Raw genomic sequence first — 23,715 nt, 5'->3', positions numbered from 1 at the left:
GTTTTTCTATGTTGTGTTTTGCGTTTGGCCTGGTATGGTTCTCAATCAGAGGCAGGTGTCGTTAGTTGTCTCTGATTGAGAATCATACTTAGGTAGCCTTTTTTCACCTGTGTTTTGTGGGTGATTATTTTCTGTTTTGTGTCTGCACCAGCCAGTACTGTTTTCGGGTGTTCTCTTTGTTAGTTTTGTTATTTCTGTGTTCATTTAATAAATATGGACACATATCACGCTGCACCTTGGTCCTCCTCTTCTTCCACCAACGACGGCCGTTACACCCACATTATATATTTGGCACAAAACATCAAACAACCTTGTAAAGCTAAGCCAAATATAATTTCATAGACTTGCACATAGCACTTATGGTTAGACTCAGTGGAACTTTTTGGAAAACCTTGCTTGGGTAGAAGCAGAGGAAAGTCTTAAAACGGTAAGTGTTCCAGGTCCATTTTCATCAATCTAGGCCAGTCACTCACCAATCTAGGCCAGTTACGCCTGGAAATGGGTGGGACGGATGTAATGATCCTGGGTTTGAGGAAATGTGTGAGTGTGTTTGTGTGTGTGTGAGAGACCAACTATCACCATCAATTAGTCCAGAACAAGAGTTTAATACATATTCCTGGGAATCCTAATCCTCAGTGTACCAGTTTCTATCCCCATGTAACCCTGTTTCCATCTCATACTGAGAACCAAAGTCCTCCACAGTCATCACGTTTCATGTAGTCACTGGGAGACGACACAGCTCCGTGGAGAGAGAACGAGAGTGAGAGCGAGCGAATCAGAGAGAGAGAGAATCAGAGAGAGAGAATCAGAAAGAGAGAGAGAGAGGCCTCCTCCAGTCAGACAAAGACAGATGACAGCCTGGGGGTCAATCTACCAGCAGCAGCAGTAGCACTCAAGAGACGGGTGCTCACAGAGACAGAACAGGGAATAAATGCAAATACAAGCCCTGTCTGTTGACAGCAGGGGCCCCAAAATGGGCTTCCATCAATTTGTTGCTTTATTTGGTTGTGCTCTGTCTCTTTCCTGTTCCCTCGCTCTCCCTCTGTGTGTGTGTGTGTGTGTGTGTGTGTGTGTGTGTGTGTGTCTCTCTCTCTCTCTTTCTCTCTACCTCTGGATGTTAAATCCTCACAGAAGAGAGGGATAGTGCTATCTTCCTTACAGTAGTGGTGTGACTTGTTGATGGGTGAGAGAGTGTCAGGGTGGTGAGGGATAGCTGAAAATTAGAGCAGGGAGCACAATTTCACCACCAGGCTAGAGTGAAGTGATGACCTCATTTCCTGTGACTTCAGATAACAACTGGACCAGAGATAATCTATATAATGTCAAAATGGTCTTGTCTCTCCCCTAACAATGTAAGTCGTTGTCAGAAAGGTAGGTGGGAGGAGGTGAGATCAGGTGGGAACATTCTAGCACATTGTTTGGCCAGACACTCGTGTGAACAAAAGACAACTCCAATATCAAATATTTGAGTGTACAAAACATCAGTAAAACCCGCTTTTTCAATGACATAGACTGACCAGGTGAAAGCTATGATCCCTTACTGATGTCACTTCAAATCAATGTAGACAAAGGGGAGGAGACAGGTCAAAGAAAGATTTTTAAGCCTTGAGACAATTGAGACATGGAATATGTGCCATTCAGAGGGTTAATTGACAAGACAAAATATTTAAGTGCCTTTGAACAGGGTATGGTTGTAGGTTCCAGGTGCACCAGTTTGAGTGTGTCAAGAACTGCAACGCTGCTGGGTTTTTCACGCTCATCAGTTTCCTGTGTGTATCAAGAATGGTCCACCACCCAAAGGACATCCAGCCAACTTGACACAACTTTGGGAAGCATGGGAGTCAACATGGGCCAGCATCCCTGTGGAACGCTTTCGATACCTTGTAGAGTCCATGCCCCGACAAATTGTGAGGGCAAAAGGGGGTGCAACTCAATATTAGTGTTTTGTACACTCACTGTATATCAATACATTCGGAACAACCTTAACATTACAAAAACTTTTATTGGATTAAATAAGTCTCACTTAGCAAATTAACAATACAACATTTTATTGACCAAATCCAACCCTCTCTCATAGACCTCTATACAAGAAATCCCCACTTGGTCTGCTTATTGCTGTATTCTCACGTAGACAGATTTTGATGGGAACGGAGCCTCTTCCTCTCTGACTGGACACAATCCCTTAACATTTGATTTCTTCTCAGGGATTTTTCTGTATTTTAACTAGGTGAGTTAGAGAGATCATCAACCTGTGTTTAAAACTGCAATCCTTTTACCATGATGCTTCCCAGCTCTGCTTTGACAACAAAAAAAAAACAAAAAGCCGTGGGTGGCGGCACCGTTTCCCCTACTGTGGATTTCCTCTTTAAGGAAACAATAGTACGTCCACTTCTGTGTAGTGGTTATTGAGATCCAATGGTCATGTGGTCATGGGGGGGTCGTCAAGGAAACATCTGAATTTTCCTTTGCTTTTTAAAAATCAAATAACCAAAGTTTGACTGTCGATATTTGTCTTTCACAGGATATTGGAAGCTCTGACGTAGCTAGTCACTGCCCTGCTTTTCCATATATAGCCAACCCCATTAGGTCTAATGTACAGTAAATGATGACACATTCTCTTCCACTCTGTGGTAACACATACACTAGAGAATGGCTAACGCTGCAGCAGCGTTCATGTGACAGTCGCTGTGCCTGTGGCCTACTTAGCTAGCCGTAGCATTCTGCACTTCCCCTCTAACTCGCATTCTGGGTTGAATGAGGCTCCATGCTTTCTCTGGCTCTCTCTTTTGACGACTGCTCCACTTCCTCATGGCAGGCCAGGATCCGGGATGGGTTCCGGAATGAGAACGTCTTGTTCTCCCGGACAGAATCAAAGCAAATAGTGTCTGCCAAGTACAGCTCATGTGATTGCTGTGTGAAAATGCATCTCAGTCGCTACCCAAACCACCCCTCTGCCGGTCAGCTTGACAACCAACCCTCTCACTCATTCGCTCGCTCTTTCTTTCACCTCTCTTTATTCATCTCTCGGTCTCTTTCTCCCTCTCCCTCCCTCTCTCATCCAAATTCCAGTATGCTTAATTGGCGAGCCCACACATTCAGACAGCCTTGCCAGAGTTGTTTTATAATTTTCACATAACATTTACCCGCTGACAAAGACCCTAATGCAACTGCAGTTATTGTCAGAATGATAAATAACTGATATGGAATGTAAAGGAAGGGAGATCTATAAAGGCAATTTGTAGACGTCTAATTTTCATAAAATAAAGGTGTGGGCAGGAGTTTTCCCCTTGTTTGCCAGTACCCTACTGAGGTTTCATTTCACACCCTCCCCAGGCCACCCCTGTGCCAACTCTGCCAGCCCAGACACACTGACAATGCATACCTATCCACCAGACTGCTCGGCTCTGGAATCAACCTGCTCAAGACTAGAGCCTGCTGCTCACCTCAGGGCTAAAACCCTTCCATTCTAGAACAGTCTAGATCAGTGTTCAAGAGAGACTTAGAACTGTGTTAGAGCTGTTATAGCTCTGGCAACAGTAGAGTTTGCTGAGAGCAGAAACCGGGAGGGCTCTGGTGAAACAAATGCCATGCCACGTTAACATCTTGTTATCAAACACATACACACATGCACAGTCACACACTCAAACAGACACGCACTCAAACAGACACTAAACTTGTCTTCGTCTGTTTCTTGTGAGCAAATGATGGAGCATTTCAGCAGTGCTGCACGTACAGCTAGTTTCTCTCTCCACCTGTCTCCCTCTTTCTCCCTCCGTTTCTCTGCAGCAGTGTATCCTAATGTCTGCAGCTCGTTCTTCTGCTGCTTCCTGCATCACTTCCTCTCCTAGTCCATCCATGCTCATTTGCATGAGTGCACACACACACACACACACACACACACACACACACACACACAGTCGCACACACAAGTCACAAGGGAGTTGTTAATCACAACCACAAGCACCAAGCGGAAATAAAACTTTAACAGCTGGTTTAAAAACCATCTGTCTCCCACTCACAGGCACACAGATACAAACAGAGAGATATGTATAACTAGAAACACACACAAACACTCTGACTACAACACACCTGCCTGAGGAAATGCAATAATTCAATACATCCCACACACAGCGAAACCACCAACCTCAGTGATCTCTGTACTCAAATCAGTCTGCAATCCAAGTGTTTTCAAGTAACATGCTACTGTTGACTCACCAGCAGTGATGGCGTATGGAGAGGGAGGAAGAGAGGGAGGGGAAAGAGGAAAGGAATTAAATTGCAGTCTGCTGCAAATTACCAAGACGCAGGAGCTGTCTGCGTGCTTCAACTTTAAATACAGCTGTGGCTTTAAAAGACAAACACAACAACATATCATTCAATGAAATCGTCTGTTGTAATGGACAAGAACAGACCCATTTGGACAGTAACAGGGAGACTGTCAACACTGGACTTCATACATGGCCTGTGACGCAGACTGCGATGTCGGTTTCAGCATGGACGTACACCAGACACACACACACACAAACACTTGGGTGACAGTACTTGAGTGACACTCTAGCCATTTTAAACATGTCACTAATCTCGCTGCTTCCTCTGTAGTGTAGTGCAGCGCGTAGTTTAGCTAAGTCATGCACCCTCCAGAGGAAACAACTGCTTATATCCCTGAACCTCTCCTGTGAAATCGGTGTTAGAATATCCCCACACTCAATCTCACTCAATGCTTTGGAATGTCAATCCTGCTCAAACTCAAACATACTTCATTCACATTTCTTCTGATTGTTGTTGACCACTGTTTATTTGGGGTTTTATATTAGGATCCCCATTAGCTGTTTTGATAGTAGCAAGTACTCTTCCTGGGGTCCACATAAAACATGAAACCTGACATAATACAGAATATTAATAGACAAGAACAGAACTACATACATTTTACACATCCCACATAACCTACATTTCAGTACATCCATGGAGGCAGCTGAGGGGAGGACGGCTCATAATAATGGCTGGAACGGTACAGTACAGTACAGTACAATACAGTACAGACTCATAAAATATCTAGGTCAAATAGGGGAGAGGCGTGTTGCTTTATTCGTTTTTTTTAGACCAGGTTTGCTGTTCACTGGAGCAATCTGAGATGGGAGTTCCATGGAATCAAGGCTCTTTATAATACTGTACGTTTTTTTGAATTTGGGGACTGTGAAAAGACCCCTGGTTGCATGTCTGGTACGGTAAGTGTGTGTGTCAGTTCTATGTGTATGTTGACTATGCAAACAATTTGGAATTTTGAACACGTTTCTTATAAAAACAGGAAGTGATGCAGTCAGTATACTTTTAGCCAAGAAAGACTGGCATGCATAGTATTGATATTAGCCCTCTGATTACAGTGAAGAGCAAGACGTGCTGCTCTGTTCTGGGACAGCTGCAGTTTTTCTAGGTCCTTCTTTGCCGCAACTGACCATATGACTGTGCAATAATCAAGATAAGATAAAAACTAGAGCCTGCAGGACTTGCTTTGTGGAGTGTGGTGTCAAAAAGCAGAGCATCTCTTCATCAATTACAGACCGCTCCCCATCTTCACAACAATTGAGCCAATACGTTTTGACCATGACAGTTTACTATCCAAGGTGACACCAAGTAATTTAGTCTCTTCAACTTGCTCAATAGCTAGATTATTCATTATCAGATTGAGCTGTGGTCCAGAATTTAGGCCAATGTGGCGCTTTGTTGAAAAATGACATGAGGAGCAAAAATAAAATCCCTCAGAATTAATTAAATGCAGGGCCAACACAAGATTAAAGGAAACACATTAAAAGGAGAAAATGAGCCGGCTGAGACCTCCCCGGTTGCCTCGGTCGAGGCACGGGAACATATCGAACCCGCTGAGGTATGGAAACCCGGGTTGCTCCGGTTTTGACACCCGGACCCGATATCACTTCAGAATGGCCTTTGGTGAGGCATTATTCTGTAACGATGTGCGCTGAAAGTCGGGAAGCAAGTTCAGGGAGTGTTTTTTTTAATAAACAAATTAACAAAACAAGTAACACGAACAATAAACAGACAAGAAACAGAGACAATGACACTTGGGGAAGGATCCAAAGGGAGTGACATATATAGGGCAGGTAATCAAGGAGGTGATGAGTCAAGGTGAGTGTCATAATGCGCGTAACGATGTGTGCCATAACGAGCAGCCTGGTGACCTAGAGGCCGGAGAGGGAGCACACCCCAAAGTACCCCAAAGCTCAATCCTAGGCTCCACACTCTTCTCAGTTTACATCAACAACATATCTCAGGCAGTAGGAAGCTCTCTCATCCATTTATATGGAGATGATAGTTTTATTCTCAGCAGGCTCCCCGGATATTGTGTTAAATGCTCTACAACAAAGCTTTCTTAGTGTCCAACAACCTTTCTCTACCAAAAACCTTGTTCTGAACACCTCCAAAACAAAGGTCATGTGGTTTGGTAAGAAGAATGCCCCTCTCCCCGCAGGTGTGATTACTACCTCTGAGAGTTTAGAGCTTGAGGTAGTCACCTTATCAAATCAAACTTTGTCACATGCACCGTATAGAACAAGTGTTGACCTTACCGTGAAATGCTTACTTACAAGCCCTTAACCAACAGTGCAGTTCAAGAAGAGTTAAGAAAATATTTACCAAATAGACTGAAGTAAAAAATAAGAATAAAAAGTAACACAATAAGAATAACAATAACGAGGCTATATGCAGGGGTCACCGGTACCGAGTCAGTGTGCAGGGGTGTGAGTTGAGGTAATTTGTACATGTAGGTAGGGTGAAGTGACTATTCATAGATAATGAACAACGATTAGCAGCAGTGTACAAAAGGGAGGGAAGGGGGGCGGGGGTCAATGTTAATAGTCCGATGGTGATTTTATTAATTGTTCAGCAGTCTTATGGCTTGGGGGTAGAAGCTGTTGGGGAGCCTTTTGGTCCTAGTCTTGGCGCTACGGTACCGCTTGCCGTGAAGTAGCAGAGAAAACAGTCTATAACTTGGGTGACTGGAGTTTCCTCTGACACCGCCTATTATATAGGTCCTGGATGGCAGGAAGTTTGGCTCCAGTGATGTACTGGGCCGTACGTACTACCCTCTGTAGCGCCTTACCGTCAGATGCCAAGCAGTTGCCATACCAGGCAGTGATGCAACCGGTGAGGATGCTCTCGATGGTGCAGCTGTAGAACCTTTTGAGGATCTGGGGACCCATGCCAAATCTTTTCAGTCTCCTGAGGGGGAAAAGGTTTTGTCGTGCCCTCTTCACGACTGTATTGGTATGTTTGGACCATGATAGTTCGTTGGTGATGTGGACACCAAGGAACTTGAAACTCTCGACCCTCTCCACTACAGCCACGTCAATGTTAATGGGGGCCTGTTTGGACGGCCTTTTTCCTGTAGTCCACGATCAGCTCTTTTGTCTTGATCACATTGAGGGAGAGGTTGTTGTCCTGACACCACACTGCCAGTTCTCTGACCTCCTCCCTATAGGCCATCTCATCGTTGTCGGTGATCAGGCCTACCACTTGTGTCATCAGCAAACTTAATGATGGTGTTGGAGTTGTGTTTGGCCACGCAGTCGTGGGAGAACAGCAGGGGACTAAGTACACACCCCTGAGGGACCCCATTGTTGAATATCAGCGTGGCAGACGTGTTGTTGCCTACTCTTACCACCTGGGGGCGGTCCGTCAGGAAGTCCAGGATGCAGTTGCAGGGGGAGGTTTGTAGTCCCTGAGTCCTTAGCTTAGTGATGAGCTTTGTGGGCATTATGGTGTTGAACGCTGAACTGTAGTCAATGAACAGCATTCTCACATACAGTGCCTTGCGAAAGTATTCTGCCCCCTTGAACTTTGCGACCTTTTGCCACATTTCAGGCTTCAAACATAAAGATATAAAACTGTATTTTTTTGTGAAGAATCAACAACAAGTGGGAAACAATCATGAAGTGGAACGACATTTATTGGATATTTCAAACTTTTTTAACAAATCAAAAACTGAAAGATTGGCCGTGCAAAATTATTCAACCCCCTTAAGTTAATACTTTGTAGCGCCACCTTTTGCTGCGATTACAGCTGTAAGTCGCTTGGGGTATGTCTCTATCAGTTTTGCACATCGAGAGACTGAAATGTTTTTCCCATTCCTCCTTGCAAAACAGCTCGAGCTCAGTGAGGTTGGATGGAGAGCATTTGTGAACAGCAGTTTTCAGTTCTTTCCACAGATTCTCGATTGGATTCAGGTCTGGACTTTGACTTGGCCATTCTAACACCTGGATATGTTTATTTTTGAACCATTCCATTGTAGATTTTGCTTTATGTTTTGGATCATTGTCTTGTTGGAAGACAAATCTCCGTCCCAGTCTCAGGTCTTTTGCAGACTCCATCAGGTTTTCTTCCAGAATGGTCCTGTATTTGGCTCCATCCATCTTCCCATCAATTTTAACCATCTTCCCTGTCCCTGCTGAAGAAAAGCAGGCCCAAACCATGATGCTGCCACCACCATGTTTGACAGTGGGGATGGTGTGTTCAAGGTGATGAGCTGTGTTGCTTTTACGCCAAACATAACGTTTTGCATTGTTTCCAAAAAGTTCCATTTTGGTTTCATCTGACCAGAGCACCTTCTTCCACATGTTTGGTGTGTCTCCCAGGTGGCTTGTGGCAAACTTTAAACAACACTTTTTATGGATATCTTTAAGAAATGGCTTTCTTCTTGCCACTCTTCCATAAAGGCCAGATTTGCGCAATATACGACTGATTGTTGTCCTATGGACAGAGTCTCCCACCTCAGCTGTAGATCTCTGCAGTTCATCCAGAGTGATCATGGGCCTCTTGGCTGCATCTCTGATCAGTCTTCTCCTTGTATGAGCTGAAAGTTTAGAGGGACGGCCAGGTCTTGGTAGATTTGCAGTGGTCTGATACTCCTTCCATTTCAATATTATCGCTTGCACAGTGCTCCTTGGGATGTTTAAAGCTTGGGAAATCTTTTTGTATCCAAATCCGGCTTTAAACTTCTTCACAACAGTATCTCGGACCTGCCTGGTGTGTTCCTTGTTCTTCATGATGCTCTCTGCGCTTTTAACGGACCTCTGAGACTATCACAGTGCAGGTGCATTTATACGGAGACTTGATTACACACAGGTGGATTGTATTTATCATCATTAGTCATTTAGGTCAACATTGGATCATTCAGAGATCCTCACTGAACTTCTGGAGAGAGTTTGCTGCACTGAAAGTAAAGGGGCTGAATAATTTTGCACGCCCAATTTTTCAGTTTTTGATTTGTTAAAAAAGTTTGAAATATCCAATAAATGTCGTTCCACTTCATGATTGTGTCCCACTTGTTGTTGATTCTTCACAAAAAAATACAGTTTTATATCTTTATGTTTGAAGCCTGAAATGTGGCAAAAGGTCGCAAAGTTCAAGGGGGCCGAATACTTTCGCAAGGCACTGTAGGTGTTCCTTTTGTCCAGGTGGGAAAGGGCAGTGTTGAGTGCAATAGAGATTGCGTTATCTATGGATCTGTTGGGGCGGTATGCGAATTGGAGTGGGTCTAGGTTGTCCGGGAGGATGCTGTTGATGTGCGCCATGACCAGCCTTTCAAAGCACTTCAGGGCTACCGACCTGAGTGATTTGGGGCGGTAATCATTTAGGCAGGTTACCTTCACTTCCTTTGGCACAGGGACTATGGTGGTCTGCTTGAAACATATAGGTATTACAGACTCGGTCAGGGAGAGGTTGGAAATGTCAGTGAAGACACTTGGTCCGCGCATGCTTTGAGTACACATCCTGGTAATTCGCCTGGCCCAGCGGTTATGTGAATGTTGACCTGTTTAAAGGTTTTGTTCACATCGGCTACCGAGAGCGTTATCAGTCATCCAAAACAGCTGGTGCTCTCGTGCATTTTTTTTTAACCTTTATTAAACTAGGCAAGTCAGTTAAGAACAAATTCTTATTTTCAATGACAGCCTAGGAACAATGGGTTAACTGCCTTGTTCAGGGGCAGAACGACAGATTTTTACCTTGTCAGCTCGGGGATTCGATATTGCAACCTTTCGGTTACTAATCCAATGCACTAACCACTAGGCTACCTGCCGCCCCATGCATGCTCAGTGTTGCTTGCCTCAAAACGAGCATAAAATACATTTTGCTTGTCTGGTAGGCTCACGTCACTGGACAGCTCGTGTCTGGGTTTCCCTTTGTAGTCCATAATAGTTTTCAAGTCCTGACACATCCGACGAGCGTCAGAGCTGGTGTAGTAGGATTCAATCTTAATCCTGTATTGACGCTTTGCTTGTTTGATGGTTCATCTGAGGGCATAGCGGGATTTCTTATAAGTGTCCGGATTAGTTTCTAGCTCCTTGAAAGCGGAAGCTCTATTCTTTAGCTCGAAGCGGATGTTGCCTGTAATCCATGGCTTCTGGTTGGAATATGTACGTACGGTCACTGTGGGGACGATGTCGTCGATGCACTTATTGATGAAGCCGATGACTGAGGTGGTGTACTCCTCAATGTCATTGGATGAATCCCGGAACATATTCCAGTATGTGCTAGCAAAACAGTACTGTAGCGTAGCATCCGCGTCATCTGACCACTTCCGTATTGAGCAAGTCACTGGTACTCCCTGCTTTAGTTTTTCAGGAATCATGAGGATAGAATTACGGTCAGATTTGCCAAATTTAGGGCGAGGGAGAGCTTTGTATGCATCTCAGTGTATGGAGTAAAGGTGGTCTAGGATTTTTTCCCCCCTCTGGTTGCACATGTAACATGCTGGTAGAAATTTGGTAAAACTGATTTAAATTGGCCTGTATTAAAGTCCCTGGCCACTAGGAGCGCTGCTTCTGGGTGAGCATTTTCTTCTTTGCTTATGGCCTTATAGAGTTGGTTGAGAGCAGTCTTAGTGCCACTTTCGTTCTGTGGTGGTAAATAGATAGCTATGAATAATATAGATGAGAACTCTCTTGTTAGATAGTGTGGTCTTCAGCTTGTCATAAAGGTACTCTTCCTCAGGCGAGCAATACCTCGAGATTTCTTCAATATTAGACATCGCGCACCAGCTGTTATTGACAAACAAACACACAACCCACCTCTGGTGTTACCAGAGGTAGAGTCTCTGTTCTGCCGGTGCATGGAAAATCCTGCCAGCTCTTTAGTGAAACATGATATATCACTGTTGTTAATGTCCCATTGGTAGGATAATTTTAATCGTAGGTCATCAATTTTATTTTCCAATGATTGAACATAGCAAGAAGAACGGATGTCAGTGGGAGCTTACTCGCTCACCTGCGTCTGTTCTTCAAGCAAATTACGGGGATCTGGGCCCGTTCCAGTGAAAGCAGTATGTTCTTTTTGTTGGACTTGTTAAAGGAAGTAATCACTGTTCTGATGTCCAGAAGTTATTTTCGGCCATAAAAGACGCTAGCAGCAACATTATGTACAAAATACGTATTTTTTTTTAAAGTTACACAAAACACAAAAAAACTAACAAAATAGCACAATTGTTTTGGAGAATGTTAAACGTCAGCCATGTTCTTTGGCGCCATCTTTTAGCCGTACTTGGGAGTATGGCTAGATGGTACACTGTCCTTCTCTCATCACATATCAAAGCTGCAGGCTAAAGTTAAATCTAGACTTGGTTTCCTCTATCGTAATCACTCCTCTTTCACCCCAGCTTCCAAACTAACCCTGATTCAAGTGACCATCCTACCCATGCTAGATTACGGAGACATAATTAATAGATTGTTAGGTAAGGGCGCTCTCGCGCGGCTAGATGTTCTTTACTATTCGGACATCAGATTTGCCCCCAATGCTCCTTATAGGACCAATCACTGTACTCTATACTCCTCTGTAAACTGGTCATCTCTGTATACGTGTCACAAGACCCACTGGTTGATGCTTATTTATAAAATCCTCTTAGGCCTCACTCCTCCCTATTTGAGATATCTAGTGCAGCCCTCATCCTCCACATACAACACCCATTCTTCCAGTCACATTCTGTTAAAGGTCCCCAGAGCACACGCATCCCTGGGTTGATCGTCTTTTCAGTTCGCTGCAGCTAGCGACTGGAACGAGCCACAACAAACAGTCAAACTGGACAGTTTTATCTCAATCTCTTTATTCAAAGACTCAATCATGGACACTCTTACTGACAGTTGTGGCTGCTTTGTGTGATGTATTGTTGTCTCTACTTTCTTTCCCTTTGTGCTGTTGTCTGTGCCCAATAATGTTTGTACCATGTTTTGTGCTGCTACCATGTTGTGTACCACGTTGTTGTCATGTTGTGTTGTCATGTGTTGCTGCCTTGATAAGTTGTTGTCTTATGTCTCTCTTTATGTAGTGCTGTGTTGTCTCTCATCGTGATGTGTGTTTTGTCATCTATATATATAACATTTTATTTTAATCCCAGCCCCCATCACCACAGGAGGCCTTTTGGCAGGCTGTCATTGTCATCGGCAGACTCAACAGCCTTGGTTTCTCAAATGATTGCCTCGCCTGGTTCACCAACTACTTCTCCGACAGAGTTCAGTGTGTCAAATCTGAGGGCCTGTTGTCCGGGCCTCTGGCAGTCTCTATGGGGGTGCCACAGGGTTCAATTCTTGGGTCGACTCTCTTCTCTGAATGTATCAATGATGTCGCTCTTGCTGCTGGTGAGTCTCTGATCCACCTCTAAGCAGACGACACCATTCTGTATACATCTGGCCTTTTTTGGACACTGTGTTAACAACCCTCTAGACAAGCTTCAATGCATGTTCTTCAACCGATCGCTGCCTGCACCTGCCCGCCCGTCCAGCATCACTACTCTGGACGGTTCTGATTTAGAATATGTGGACAACTACAAATACCTAGGTGTCTGGCTAGACTATAAACTCTCCTTCCAGACTCACATTAAACATCTCCAATCCAAAATTAAATCTAGAAATGGCTTCCTATTTTGCAACAAAGCATCCTTCACTCATGCTGCCAAACATACCCTCGTAAAACTGACCATCTTACCGATCCTCGACTTTGGTGATGTCATTTACAGAATAGCCTCCAACACCCTACTCAACAAATTGGATGCAGTCTATCACAGTGCCATCCGTTTTGTCACCAAAGCCCCATATACTACCCACCACTGCGACCTGTACGCTCTCGTTGGCTGGCCCTCGCTTCATACTCGTCGCCAAACCCACTGGCTCCAGGTCATCTACAAGACCCTGCTAGGTAAAGTCCTGCCTTATCTCTGCTCGCCGCCTCTCCTTCCAGTTCTCTGCTGCCAATGACTGGAACAAACTACAAAAATCTCTGAAACTGGAAACACTTACCTCCCTCACTAGCTTTAAGCACCAGCTGTCAGAGCAGCTCACAGATCACTGCACATATCCATCTATAAATAGCCCAAACAACTACCTCTTCCCCTACTGTATTTATTTATTTTGTTCCTTTGCTCCCCAGTATTTCTACTTTGCACACTCATCTACTGTCAAATCTACCATTCCAGTGTTTTAATTGCTACATTGTATTTACTTCGCCACCATGGCCTATTTATTGCCTTTACCTCCCTTATCTCACCTCATTTGCTCATATTGTATATAGACTTATTTTTCTACTGTATTATTGACTGTATGTTTGTTTTACTCCATGTGCTGTGTTGTTATATGTGTCGAACTGCTTTGCTTTTTCTTGGCCAGATCGCAGTTGTAAATGAGAACTTGTTCTCAACTTGCTTAAATAAAGGTGAAATAAGGTGAAATAAATACATATAAATAAAAATTGCAAATATTTTTTTTTTCTTAACTGACTTGCCTGGTTAAATAAAAGTTAAATAAAATAAAGAATATTCAGGTCGGAAAGTCGGAGGTCTAGGAATATGGAATTCCGAGTTGGATGAACTTTCAAAACGATTTCTTTCTGCCAGAGTTCGTTTTTTTTCTTCGAATCCCAGTTATCATGAACTTTAGAGATTTGCGAGTTCCTACCAGTTTTGAAAGCGCATTTGTCCCTGACACTACTACGACATACTTACTGTACAAGGCAGTGACGTCGCATGTTATTGCCACATTTCCCTAACATCCCGTTCTGGTCCGACAGAGGGACCGTAGAACATGTTGGTAAAGGATTTGGCCCCACCTGTAGGCTAACAGGGGGGTATAGGATGTAATCAAAGGCGGACCGTTCCTACAGCTACGCAGTTTCCGATTTGACAGTAGAAATGTATCCATGTATCGGACATATAAAGGCTACCCCAATCACAATGCTGTAGCCTAGTATTTGGTTAATTCTATCACTTTACAATTATTTCACAGAAATACATTTTAACCAGGTTATGAATGATTTTGCTACCCAATATGTTACATCACAATAGGCTATAATTCATAAAGATGAGTAGTTATGTTCTGTTTATGTTGCGTAATGATGACGATTGGAGAGATCTGAACATCACAAATTATGAAAATGCCGCCCTCTCCGCTATCAGCGCAAGCTCCAAATAACCTGTCTTGACAACGCAAAATCAGACTATAGTAGCGACTTCAATTTTAGTTTAAACAAAACATTTTATTGCTTGTATTTTCTAGCCTTGGACCGGACAGCTGTCTATGTGTTGTTTCGGTGTCATCCTTCAAAATATGGGTGAGGTGGACGACTTATAGGCATTATTGTTTAAACAACATACATTCAATAGGCTAACAAATGTGTAGAAAGCAAAGACCCAGTTGTCGAGCTTACTTCAACTTCAAGCTGCGCAACACAAACTGGAATGCGGACATTGGCAAAGCTATAGAGAAAAAACCCATCTGGCAGAAAATTTTTAAAAATCTGCTCAGCCACAAGAGCAGGGGCGAATTTTAGTTTCACGCACTTACAGAAAACAGAACACAATGCGATTCCTCCGCTGTGTCAACACCAGAAAGCCTAAATAACGCGCGGAAAGCAACTGCGGTAACGCGCAGAAATCAAATCAAATCAAATTTTATTTGTCACATACACATGGTTAGCAGATGTTAATGTGAGTGTAGCGAAATGCTTGTGCTTCTAGTTCCGACAATGCAGTAATAACCAACAAGTAATCTAGCTAACAATTCCAAAACTACTACCTTATAGACACAAGTGTAAGGGGATAAAGAATATGTACATAAAGATATATGAATGAGTGATGGTACAGAGTGGCATAGGCAAGATACAGTAGATGGTATTGAGTGCAGTATATACATATGAGATGAGTATGTAAACAAAGTGGCATAGTTAAAGTGGCTAGTGATACATGTATTACATAAAGATGCAGTAGATGATATAGAGTACAGTATATACATATGAGATGAATAATGTAGGGTATGTAAACATTATATTAGGTAGCATTATTTAAAGTGGCTAGTGATATATTTTACATCATTTCCCATCAATTCCCATTATTAACTGGGCAGAGCAGAGCATAGAGAAACAGTGTCTCTACCCAGCTGCGTATCAACCATCTGGGACATTATATAAATAAGTTCACTCACCTGAGATGCGCACCGATTCCACTCCCAGGTAGATGGATGGAATAAACACGTATTTAAAAGGGATCTTCCCCTTCAAAAAGTGCTTAATAGTTGCATGTACAATCGCGAATGTCCCGTCAGATGGGGACGTATTCTGGACCGCCCCTGTCCTCTACTTGGTCCCCAGTTGCACCGAGGCTATTGCGCGGGTGCTATTGCAGATGAGTGCGTATATTTTTTTATCAGCTCAGGGTACACTACGACTCTGTTTTCCTGCTGTTTCATTATATCATGTCCATCATGTGACATGGCCAAGCCTCTCAATGGAAACTTAAAGGGACCTCCCACGTGATCCAGTCCATGCGCAGTCACTATGGGCAGGGGGAAGTCCACTGCGCTCGGTAAACAGCAATGAGCCATTAATCGTATAACAAGTTCTGGCCCATATAATATAAGCTAGCCTACATAATAGTATACGTCTCCAAAATATTCACATAGTGAGTTATTTCCCGCATAAATGAGCTCATGTGTGGGCTATAACATCGACATGACCATGACTCAGGAATGAGATGAGCAGGTGCATGTATTGCTATTATAGGACCAATGCAGTGTCTACTGACCTCTTGGTCCATAGGCCTATAGGTTAATATATGTTTTATCATGATAAACATGTAGCCTATATTTATTTTTACCGAAGTTCGAATACTTAAGTGAGTGCCTGAAAAATGAAACACAATAGTTTACAAAATGAGTCATAATTTAATATAGCCTATATTTCTCAATGTCACTCAATAATCCCTTGTCAGCTGTGCTTTGGACCAAAAAAGTCACGAATAAAAAGTGCCTCTCCACTCCATTTAAGCTAAATTAAGAGGTTCCTGTGCCAAGTGCTGCTCGTGCACTTAGAAGAAATGTCATTTTCGTGCATTTCTTACATCAAGAAGCTTCCTGGCAATCCACTTGGAGATAATTCCCCGGTGTGCATTTGACACGGAGATGGTCCTTTAGAAAAATGGGATGATCAAAGCCTGGTTGACGCGCAGAAAGTCATGGCTGTTATTGTTATCAGTAATTTATACACAATTATGAGGCTTTATTTATAATAAGATTATTGTTATTGCAATTATATAATAGCCTAATAGTAAACCAAATAAAAATAGAATCCAAGTTTATTGGTCGCATACACAGATGTTATAGCGGGTGCAGCGAAATGCTTGTGTTACTAGCTCCTAACAGTGCAGAAAAATGTCAAACAACCAACACAAATAATCAAAAACAAGATCGAATCAGTACAGTCATTGCCCCATAGGTTGGACAGTCACAGAGAGAGAGAGAGAGAGAGAGAGAGAGCGAGAGAGAAAGAATGATAGAATGATAGAGAGGTGGGGGGGGGGGGGGGGGGGGCGGGGGGGGGGGCTTTTATGCTGACGGGAAAGGGTGATGAGGAGTAATGTGCCCTGTGACATACAGGCAGGAACTGAGATCATCAGGGAAGATGACATAAGAATGAAGCAGTGACTCTATTATCATGTGATATCCTCATCATTGGGAGTTTGGTGGGAAACAGGTTGGGAAGTCAAATTCATGGGCCTATGTTAAAAATGAATAAGGAAAACCAAACACAGAAGGAAACATCAGTCTTGCTTGTGTGAGGTAATACCGATTCCATATCTTTGAGAGATACAGTATTACAAACATATTCTAAATTATATTGATGCTATTCATTGTCTCAACGTGCAACAATTATGAGACATGCCTATACTCATGCCTATACTGAATAGTTTCTAAAAGTTTATAAACTATATTATTTCTGCAGATACAACAGGTGTCAGGAGAAACCTATTGCGATAACACACACACACACAAACGCAGGCAAGCACACACACACACACACACTAAGCCAAATGCATAACTAATGGCAGCAGCATGGTTGAAATAACTTGGTGCAAGTGTTCCATGCACATTTTCAGGGTCACTAATCAATATCATGTCCTCATAAATATTTTTGAACAGTTTTCTCTATTATTGAACTTAACCGATGTAACCAAAAGCATTAATCGAATTCAAGTGTATTGTCTCTTTAAGAGCTGTCACTCGAGCCTTTGCTGCTTGTCATTTTCTGCAACAAGATGGCGGTCGTTCCAGAGAATAGAGTCCTCTCCTTCAGTGTTTTTAAATGGAGCTCGTATTCCTCCACATATTTACCAGAGTGAGTAATGCACACATACGTTGACCACATGTATGTATTTGTTTTCGTTGCTGCAGGTCTCATTAACTGCCACAGTGCATCGAAATCGTGTCTCCGCGGCCTAGCTTGACTGCGAGCTAACTACTCCACCGTTAGGCAACAGGGATAACGTTAGCTAGTTAGATTTACTCGAGTAAACAAAATGCACGCATAGCCAGCTAAATTGATTATTTTTGTACTGTGTGACGTCTTTCCATGCACTGTAAAGCCGATACTAGTAATTATCTAACAGATGTACTAACGAGTTGGCAAAAAAGCTAGCTAGTTAAGTTAGCGAGCTCGCAAACTAGACGAGCATGCCACCACCACTAAGTTAGTAGCCAAAACCACTCATGACTTTTTATATTAGCTAGTAAGCTAAATAGTTAACTAATCATACAGATAACTATTTTTTTCTCCTACACTTTTTGTAGGCATGTTTAGTCTGATTGTTCTGTACCCGTTCGTGCAAGGCCAAAGGGTATAACCAGTTAATGTTAGGTAACGAGCTAGTATGTCTCTATGGTATTGCCTGGGTAACTTGACACCATAGGAAATGCCTGTACAGTCAGCTATTTATGGACCCTATTATCCCGCTCTTTTAAAAACAGTGGAATTGCTAGTTTCAGCACTAATTAGCTTGCAACTGGCTGAAAATGTTTACTGCTTTTATACAGGCAGCCCAATTTAGATTTTTTTTTTCTCCCGCAAATGGATCTTCTGTCCTTACCCACAGATATTTTTCAAAGCAGATCTGATTGGTCGAAAGACCCATTAGTGAGACAAATATCAGAATTGGTCTGCCTTTGTAATTGCAGCCTTGAAGACAATAGTATCACTGCCTCTGTCACAATACCACCCCATGATTGCATTTTTTTTTATTTGACCTTTTATTTAACTAGGAAAGTCAGTTAAGAACAAATTCTTATTTTCAATGATGGCCTAGGAAAGGTGGGTTCCTTGTTCAGGGGCAGAACAACACATTTTTACTACCTTGTCAGCTCAGGGATTCGATCTTGCTACCTTTCGGTTACTAGTCCAATGCTCTAACCACTAGGCTAACTGACCACTAGATCAGTCATCAGTAGGCCTAACTTGCTCAGGCCAATGCCGGGCAATTTCCTGGGCAAATTAGGAACGCTGTTCAGGTCAGTCCATTTCGTTATTTAACAAGTCAAATAAGCTTATTGACCAATCAGGACTTGAATACGACTGCACATCACTTAATATTTTAACATGTACATTTTATATGTACTGATTACACTTACTTGTATTTCATATGTCACGGTGATTGCCGTTAACATGGCTGTATACAGGAAGTTTTCCCTCCACAAAAGGGCTTTATTACAGACAGGAATACTCGTTAGTTATCCGGGTGGCTGGTCTCAGACAATCCCGCAGGTGAAGAAGCCGGATGGGGAGATCCATGGCTGGCGTGGTTACACGTGGCCTGCGTTTTTGAGGCTGGTTGGACATATTACCAAATTCTCTAAAACGACATTGGAGGTGACTTATGGTAGAGAAATTAACATTAAATTATCTGTCAACAGCTCTGGTGGACTTTCCTGCAATCAGCATGCCACCTGTGGAATGATCATGCTGTTAAATCAGCTTCTTAATATGCCACACCTGTGAGGTGGATGGATTATCTTGGCAAAGGAGAAATGTTCACTAACAGGGTTGTAAACAAATGTGTGCACAATTTGAGAGAAGCTTTTTGTGTGTATGGAACAATTCTGGGATCACTTTACATGTTGTGTGTTATATTTTTGTTCAGTATAGTTAGCATTCTCTTTGATTTTGTTAGCATTCTGGTAAGTTATGTTTTTGGGGCTTTGAATATTAGGGCTATATAAATAACCCTCTAGTCAACTTGTGCAATAGATAACGCAGATCTCGTTCATCATTTTGCATGTTAGATCATTTTTCATTATGAAGCTTACCAGTATTAGTTTCGCAAAACAGGGGTTTGAGGCAGTCACGTGTGTTTGTTTATAAAGAAGCACAACGAGCAATATGGGAGCTTTGTAAGGTGAGTCACTCCTGCAGCGCAACTTAGTTGTGGTGATCAAGTTACACTTGTATGAAATCCACTACTAATGTTTTCCAGATATATATTATAACTATTCAATTAACAATTTAAGATGTGCCAAATTCTCTCCAGCTGGGTTTTGCTACGTAACCTGTGAATGTTGCTAACTTGCTAATGTTAACTAAGCTTGCAAGATCAAGCTTCTTAGTAACCACAGCAGAGAAAATCCTCTGCCTAATATTTGTTTTGTTGTGCGTGCTGCAAACTGCGTTTTGAGATACTTGCATAAGTTTATGAGCTGGGTTGTCTGTCCAAGTAATACATATTCGCATGCGCTCATTACCATTTACCTAGCATCCGCTATGAGAATTCTGTAGTATTTGTTAGCATTTTGATAGCATTCTGGTAAGTACATTCTTTGGGGCTTTTATTTCTGTTTGGAGAAATATATATATTTACTTGTGCACTACTAGTAATACCGTATATCCCAGGATGGCACAGGCAGGGTATGGAAATCTGGACACCGCTGAACCCTGATCATTGGTCTCTGATCTGTACTACATAGAAATGCGTAATTCTACACGAAGGTAGAAATATGCAGTATCATTCATTACATATAGGTATTATTCTACACACTGGCTATTCGAATGAGCTCTGCTCCCAAACATTATGAAATTTGGTTGGTTTGAACTGGATCAAATCTGATCGACTCATAGACTTCTATGTTTCACAAGTTTACACATCAAATTACAGTAGAGCTTACATTACACTGTACTCTAGTGTGCTCTATGTTACTGAATTTGACTGAACTATACTCAACCTTTTGTTGTCCAGACTGTTTTCACGCTTTTGCTTTGGCAACCAGACGACAGAATAATGAAACAAATGAGCTGAACATAAGGGAGGACAGTAGGTGACCAAACTGTGGTTTGTCTACTCTGATTAAGTAACAGTATTAAATCAAATCAAATTTTATTGGTCAAATACACATGGTTAGCAGCTATTAATGTGAATGAAGCGAAATGCTTGTGCTTCTAGTTCTGACCGTGCAGTAATATCTAACAAGTAATCTAACAATTTCACAACTACCTTATACAAAGTAATGTAAAGGAATGAATATGTACAAGTATATTACAAGTTTTAATCAGTTAATTCATAGACAAATGTATTTCAGTAAAAACACCAACTAGCATAATTGGTAGGTCTACTTTTACTTGTTACTAATGTGAACTTTCATTATCCTCCCTCATGAGGGAGAGCAGGGCTCAACGTTTTTATTTATTTATTTATTTCACCTTTATTTAACCAGGTAGGCAAGTTGAGAACAAGTTCTCATTTACAATTGCGACCTGGCCAAGATAAAGCAAAGCAGTTCGACACATACAACGACACAGAGTTACACATGGAGTAAAACAAACATACAGTCAATAATACAGTATAAACAAGTCTATATACGATGTGAGCAAATGAGGTGAGATAAGGGAGGTAAAGGCAAAAAAAGGCCATGGTGGCAAAGTAAATACAATATAGCAAGTAAAACACTGGAATGGTAGATTTGCAATGGAAGAATGTGCAAAGTAGAAATAAAAATGTGGTGCAAAGGAGCAAAATAAATAAATCATTTAAATACAGTAGGGAAAGAGGTAGTTGTTTGGGCTAAATTATAGGTGGGCTATGTACAGGTGCAGTAATCTGTGAGCTGCTCTGACAGTTGGTGCTTAAAGCTAGTGAGGGAGATAAGTGTTTCCAGTTTCAGAGATTTTTGTAGTTCGTTCCATTCATTGGCAGCAGAGAACTGGAAGGAGAGGCGGCCAAAGAAATAATTGGTTTTGGGGGTGACTAGAGAGATATACCTGCTGGAGCGTGTGCTACAGGTGGGAGATGCTATGGTGACCAGCGAGCTGAGATAAGGGGGGACTTTACTACCTAGCATGGTCTTGTAGATGACATGGAGCCAGTGGGTTTGGCGACGAGTATGAAGCGAGGGCCAGCCAACGAGAGCGTACAGGTCGCAATGGTGGGTAGTATATGGGGCTTTGGTGACAAAACGGATTGCACTGTGATAGACTGCATCCAATTTGTTGAGTAGGGTATTGGAGGCTATTTTGTAAATGACATCGCCAAAGTCGAGGATTGGCAGGATGGTCAGTTTTACAAGGGTATGTTTGGCAGCATGAGTGAAGGATGCTTTGTTGCGAAATAGGAAGCCAATTCTAGATTTAACTTTGGATTGGATATGCTTGATATGGGTCTGGAAGGAGAGTTTACAGTCTAACCAGACACCTAAGTATTTGTAGTTGTCCACGTATTTTAAGTCAGAGCCGTCCAGAGTAGTGATGTTGGACAGGCGGGCAGGTGCAGGTAGCGATCGGTTGAAGAGCATGCATTTAGTTTTACTTGTATTTAAGAGCAATTGGAGGCCACGGAATGAGAGTTGTATGGCATTGAAGCTTGCCTGGAGGGTTGTTAACAGTGTCCAAAGAAGGGCCAGAAGTATACAGAATGGTGTCGTCTGCGTAGAGGTGGATCAGAGACTCACCAGCAGCAAGAGCGACCTCATTGATGTATACAGAGAAGAGAGTCGGTCCAAGAATTGAACCCTGTGGCACCCCCATAGAGACTGCCAGAGGTCCGGACAGCAGACCCTCCGATTTGACACACTGAACTCTATCAGAGAAGTAGTTGGTGAACCAGGCGAGGCAATCATTTGAGAAACCAAGGCTGTTGAGTCTGCCGATGAGGATGTGGTGATTGACAGAGTCGAAAGCCTTGGCCAGATCAATGAATACGGCTGCACAGTAATGTTTCTTATCGATGGCAGTTAAGATATCGTTTAGGACCTTGAGCGTGGCTGAGGTGCACCCATGACCAGCTCTGAAACCAGATTGCATAGCAGAGAAGGTATGGTGAGATTTGAAATGGTCGGTAATCTGTTTGTTGACTTGGCTTTCGAAGACCTTAGAAAGGCATGGTAGGATAGATATAGGTCTGTAGCAGTTTGGGTCAAGAGTGTCCCCCCCTTTGAAGAGGGGGATGACCGCAGCTGCTTTCCAATCTTTGGGAATCTCAGACGACACGAAAGAGAGGTTGAACAGGCTAGGAATAGGGGTGGCAACAATTTCGGCAGATAATTTTAGAAAGAAAGGGCCCAGATTGTCTAGCCTGGCTGATTTGTAGGGGTCCAGATTTTGCAACTCTTTCAGAACATCAGCTGAACGGATTTGGGAGAAGGAGAAATGGGGAAGGCTTGGGCGAGTTGCTGTGGGGGGGGGGGGGGTGCAGTGCTGTTGACCGGGGTAGGAGTAGCCAGGTGGAAAGCATGGCCAGCCGTAGAAAAATGCTTATTGAAATTCTCAATTATGGTGGATTTATCAGTGGTGATAAAGTGCAGTGGGCAGCTGGGAGGAGGTGTTCTTAATCTCCATGGACTTTACAGTGTCCCAGAACTTTTTTGAGTTAGTGTTGCAGGAAGCAAATTTCTGCTTGAAAAAGCGAGCCTTAGCTTTTCTAACTGACTGTGTATAATGGTTTCTAGCTTCCCTGAACAGCTGCATATCACGGGGGCTGTTCGATGCTAATGCAGAACGCCATAGGATGTTTTTGTGTTGGTTAAGGGCAGTCAGGTCTGGGGAGAACCAAGGGCTATATCTGTTCCTGGTTCTAAATTTCTTGAATGGGGCATGTTTATTTATGATGGTTAGGAAGGCATTTAAAAAAAATATCCAGGCATCCTCTACTGACGGGATGAGATCAATATCCTTCCAGGATACCCCAGCCAGGTCGATTAGAAAGGCCTGCTCGCTGGCCTCCCGGGTGGCGCAGTGGTTAAGGGCGCTGTACTGCAGCACCAGCTGTGCCATCAGAGTCCCTGGATTCGCGCCCAGGCTCTGTCGTAACCGGCCGCGACCGGGAGGTCCATGGGGCGACGCACAATTGGCCTAGCGTCGCCCGGGTTAGGGAGGGCTTGGTCGGTAGGGGTGTCCTTTCCTCATCGCGCACCAGCG

The 23,715-nt window shown here is 42.9% G+C and overlaps 1 protein-coding gene across 4 annotated transcripts in view; it reads left to right on the top strand.

Moving 5' to 3' along the window:
* The first annotated feature begins 17,516 nt into the window (after positions 1–17,516).
* LOC110490371 (muskelin) overlaps positions 17,517–23,715 on the top strand; it is a 43,274-nt gene continuing 37,075 nt past the window's right edge. For 3 of the 4 annotated variants that reach the window (XM_021563729.2, XM_021563727.2, XM_036944730.1), the window contains exon 1: positions 17,517–17,661. In XM_021563729.2, coding sequence (XP_021419404.2) covers positions 17,582–17,661 — 80 coding nt within the window. In that variant the 5' untranslated portion in view covers positions 17,517–17,581. Of the gene's footprint in view, positions 17,662–19,481; positions 19,712–23,715 lie in introns of those variants that run through there. The other variant, XM_036944732.1, reaches the window with a different exon arrangement.

The sequence above is a fragment of the Oncorhynchus mykiss genome, chromosome 15 (assembly GCF_013265735.2).
Source record: "Oncorhynchus mykiss isolate Arlee chromosome 15, USDA_OmykA_1.1, whole genome shotgun sequence".
Taxonomy (NCBI): domain Eukaryota; kingdom Metazoa; phylum Chordata; class Actinopteri; order Salmoniformes; family Salmonidae; genus Oncorhynchus; species Oncorhynchus mykiss.
Note: the sequence above shows the minus strand (reverse complement) of the source record. Positions and strands in the feature narration are given on the sequence as shown.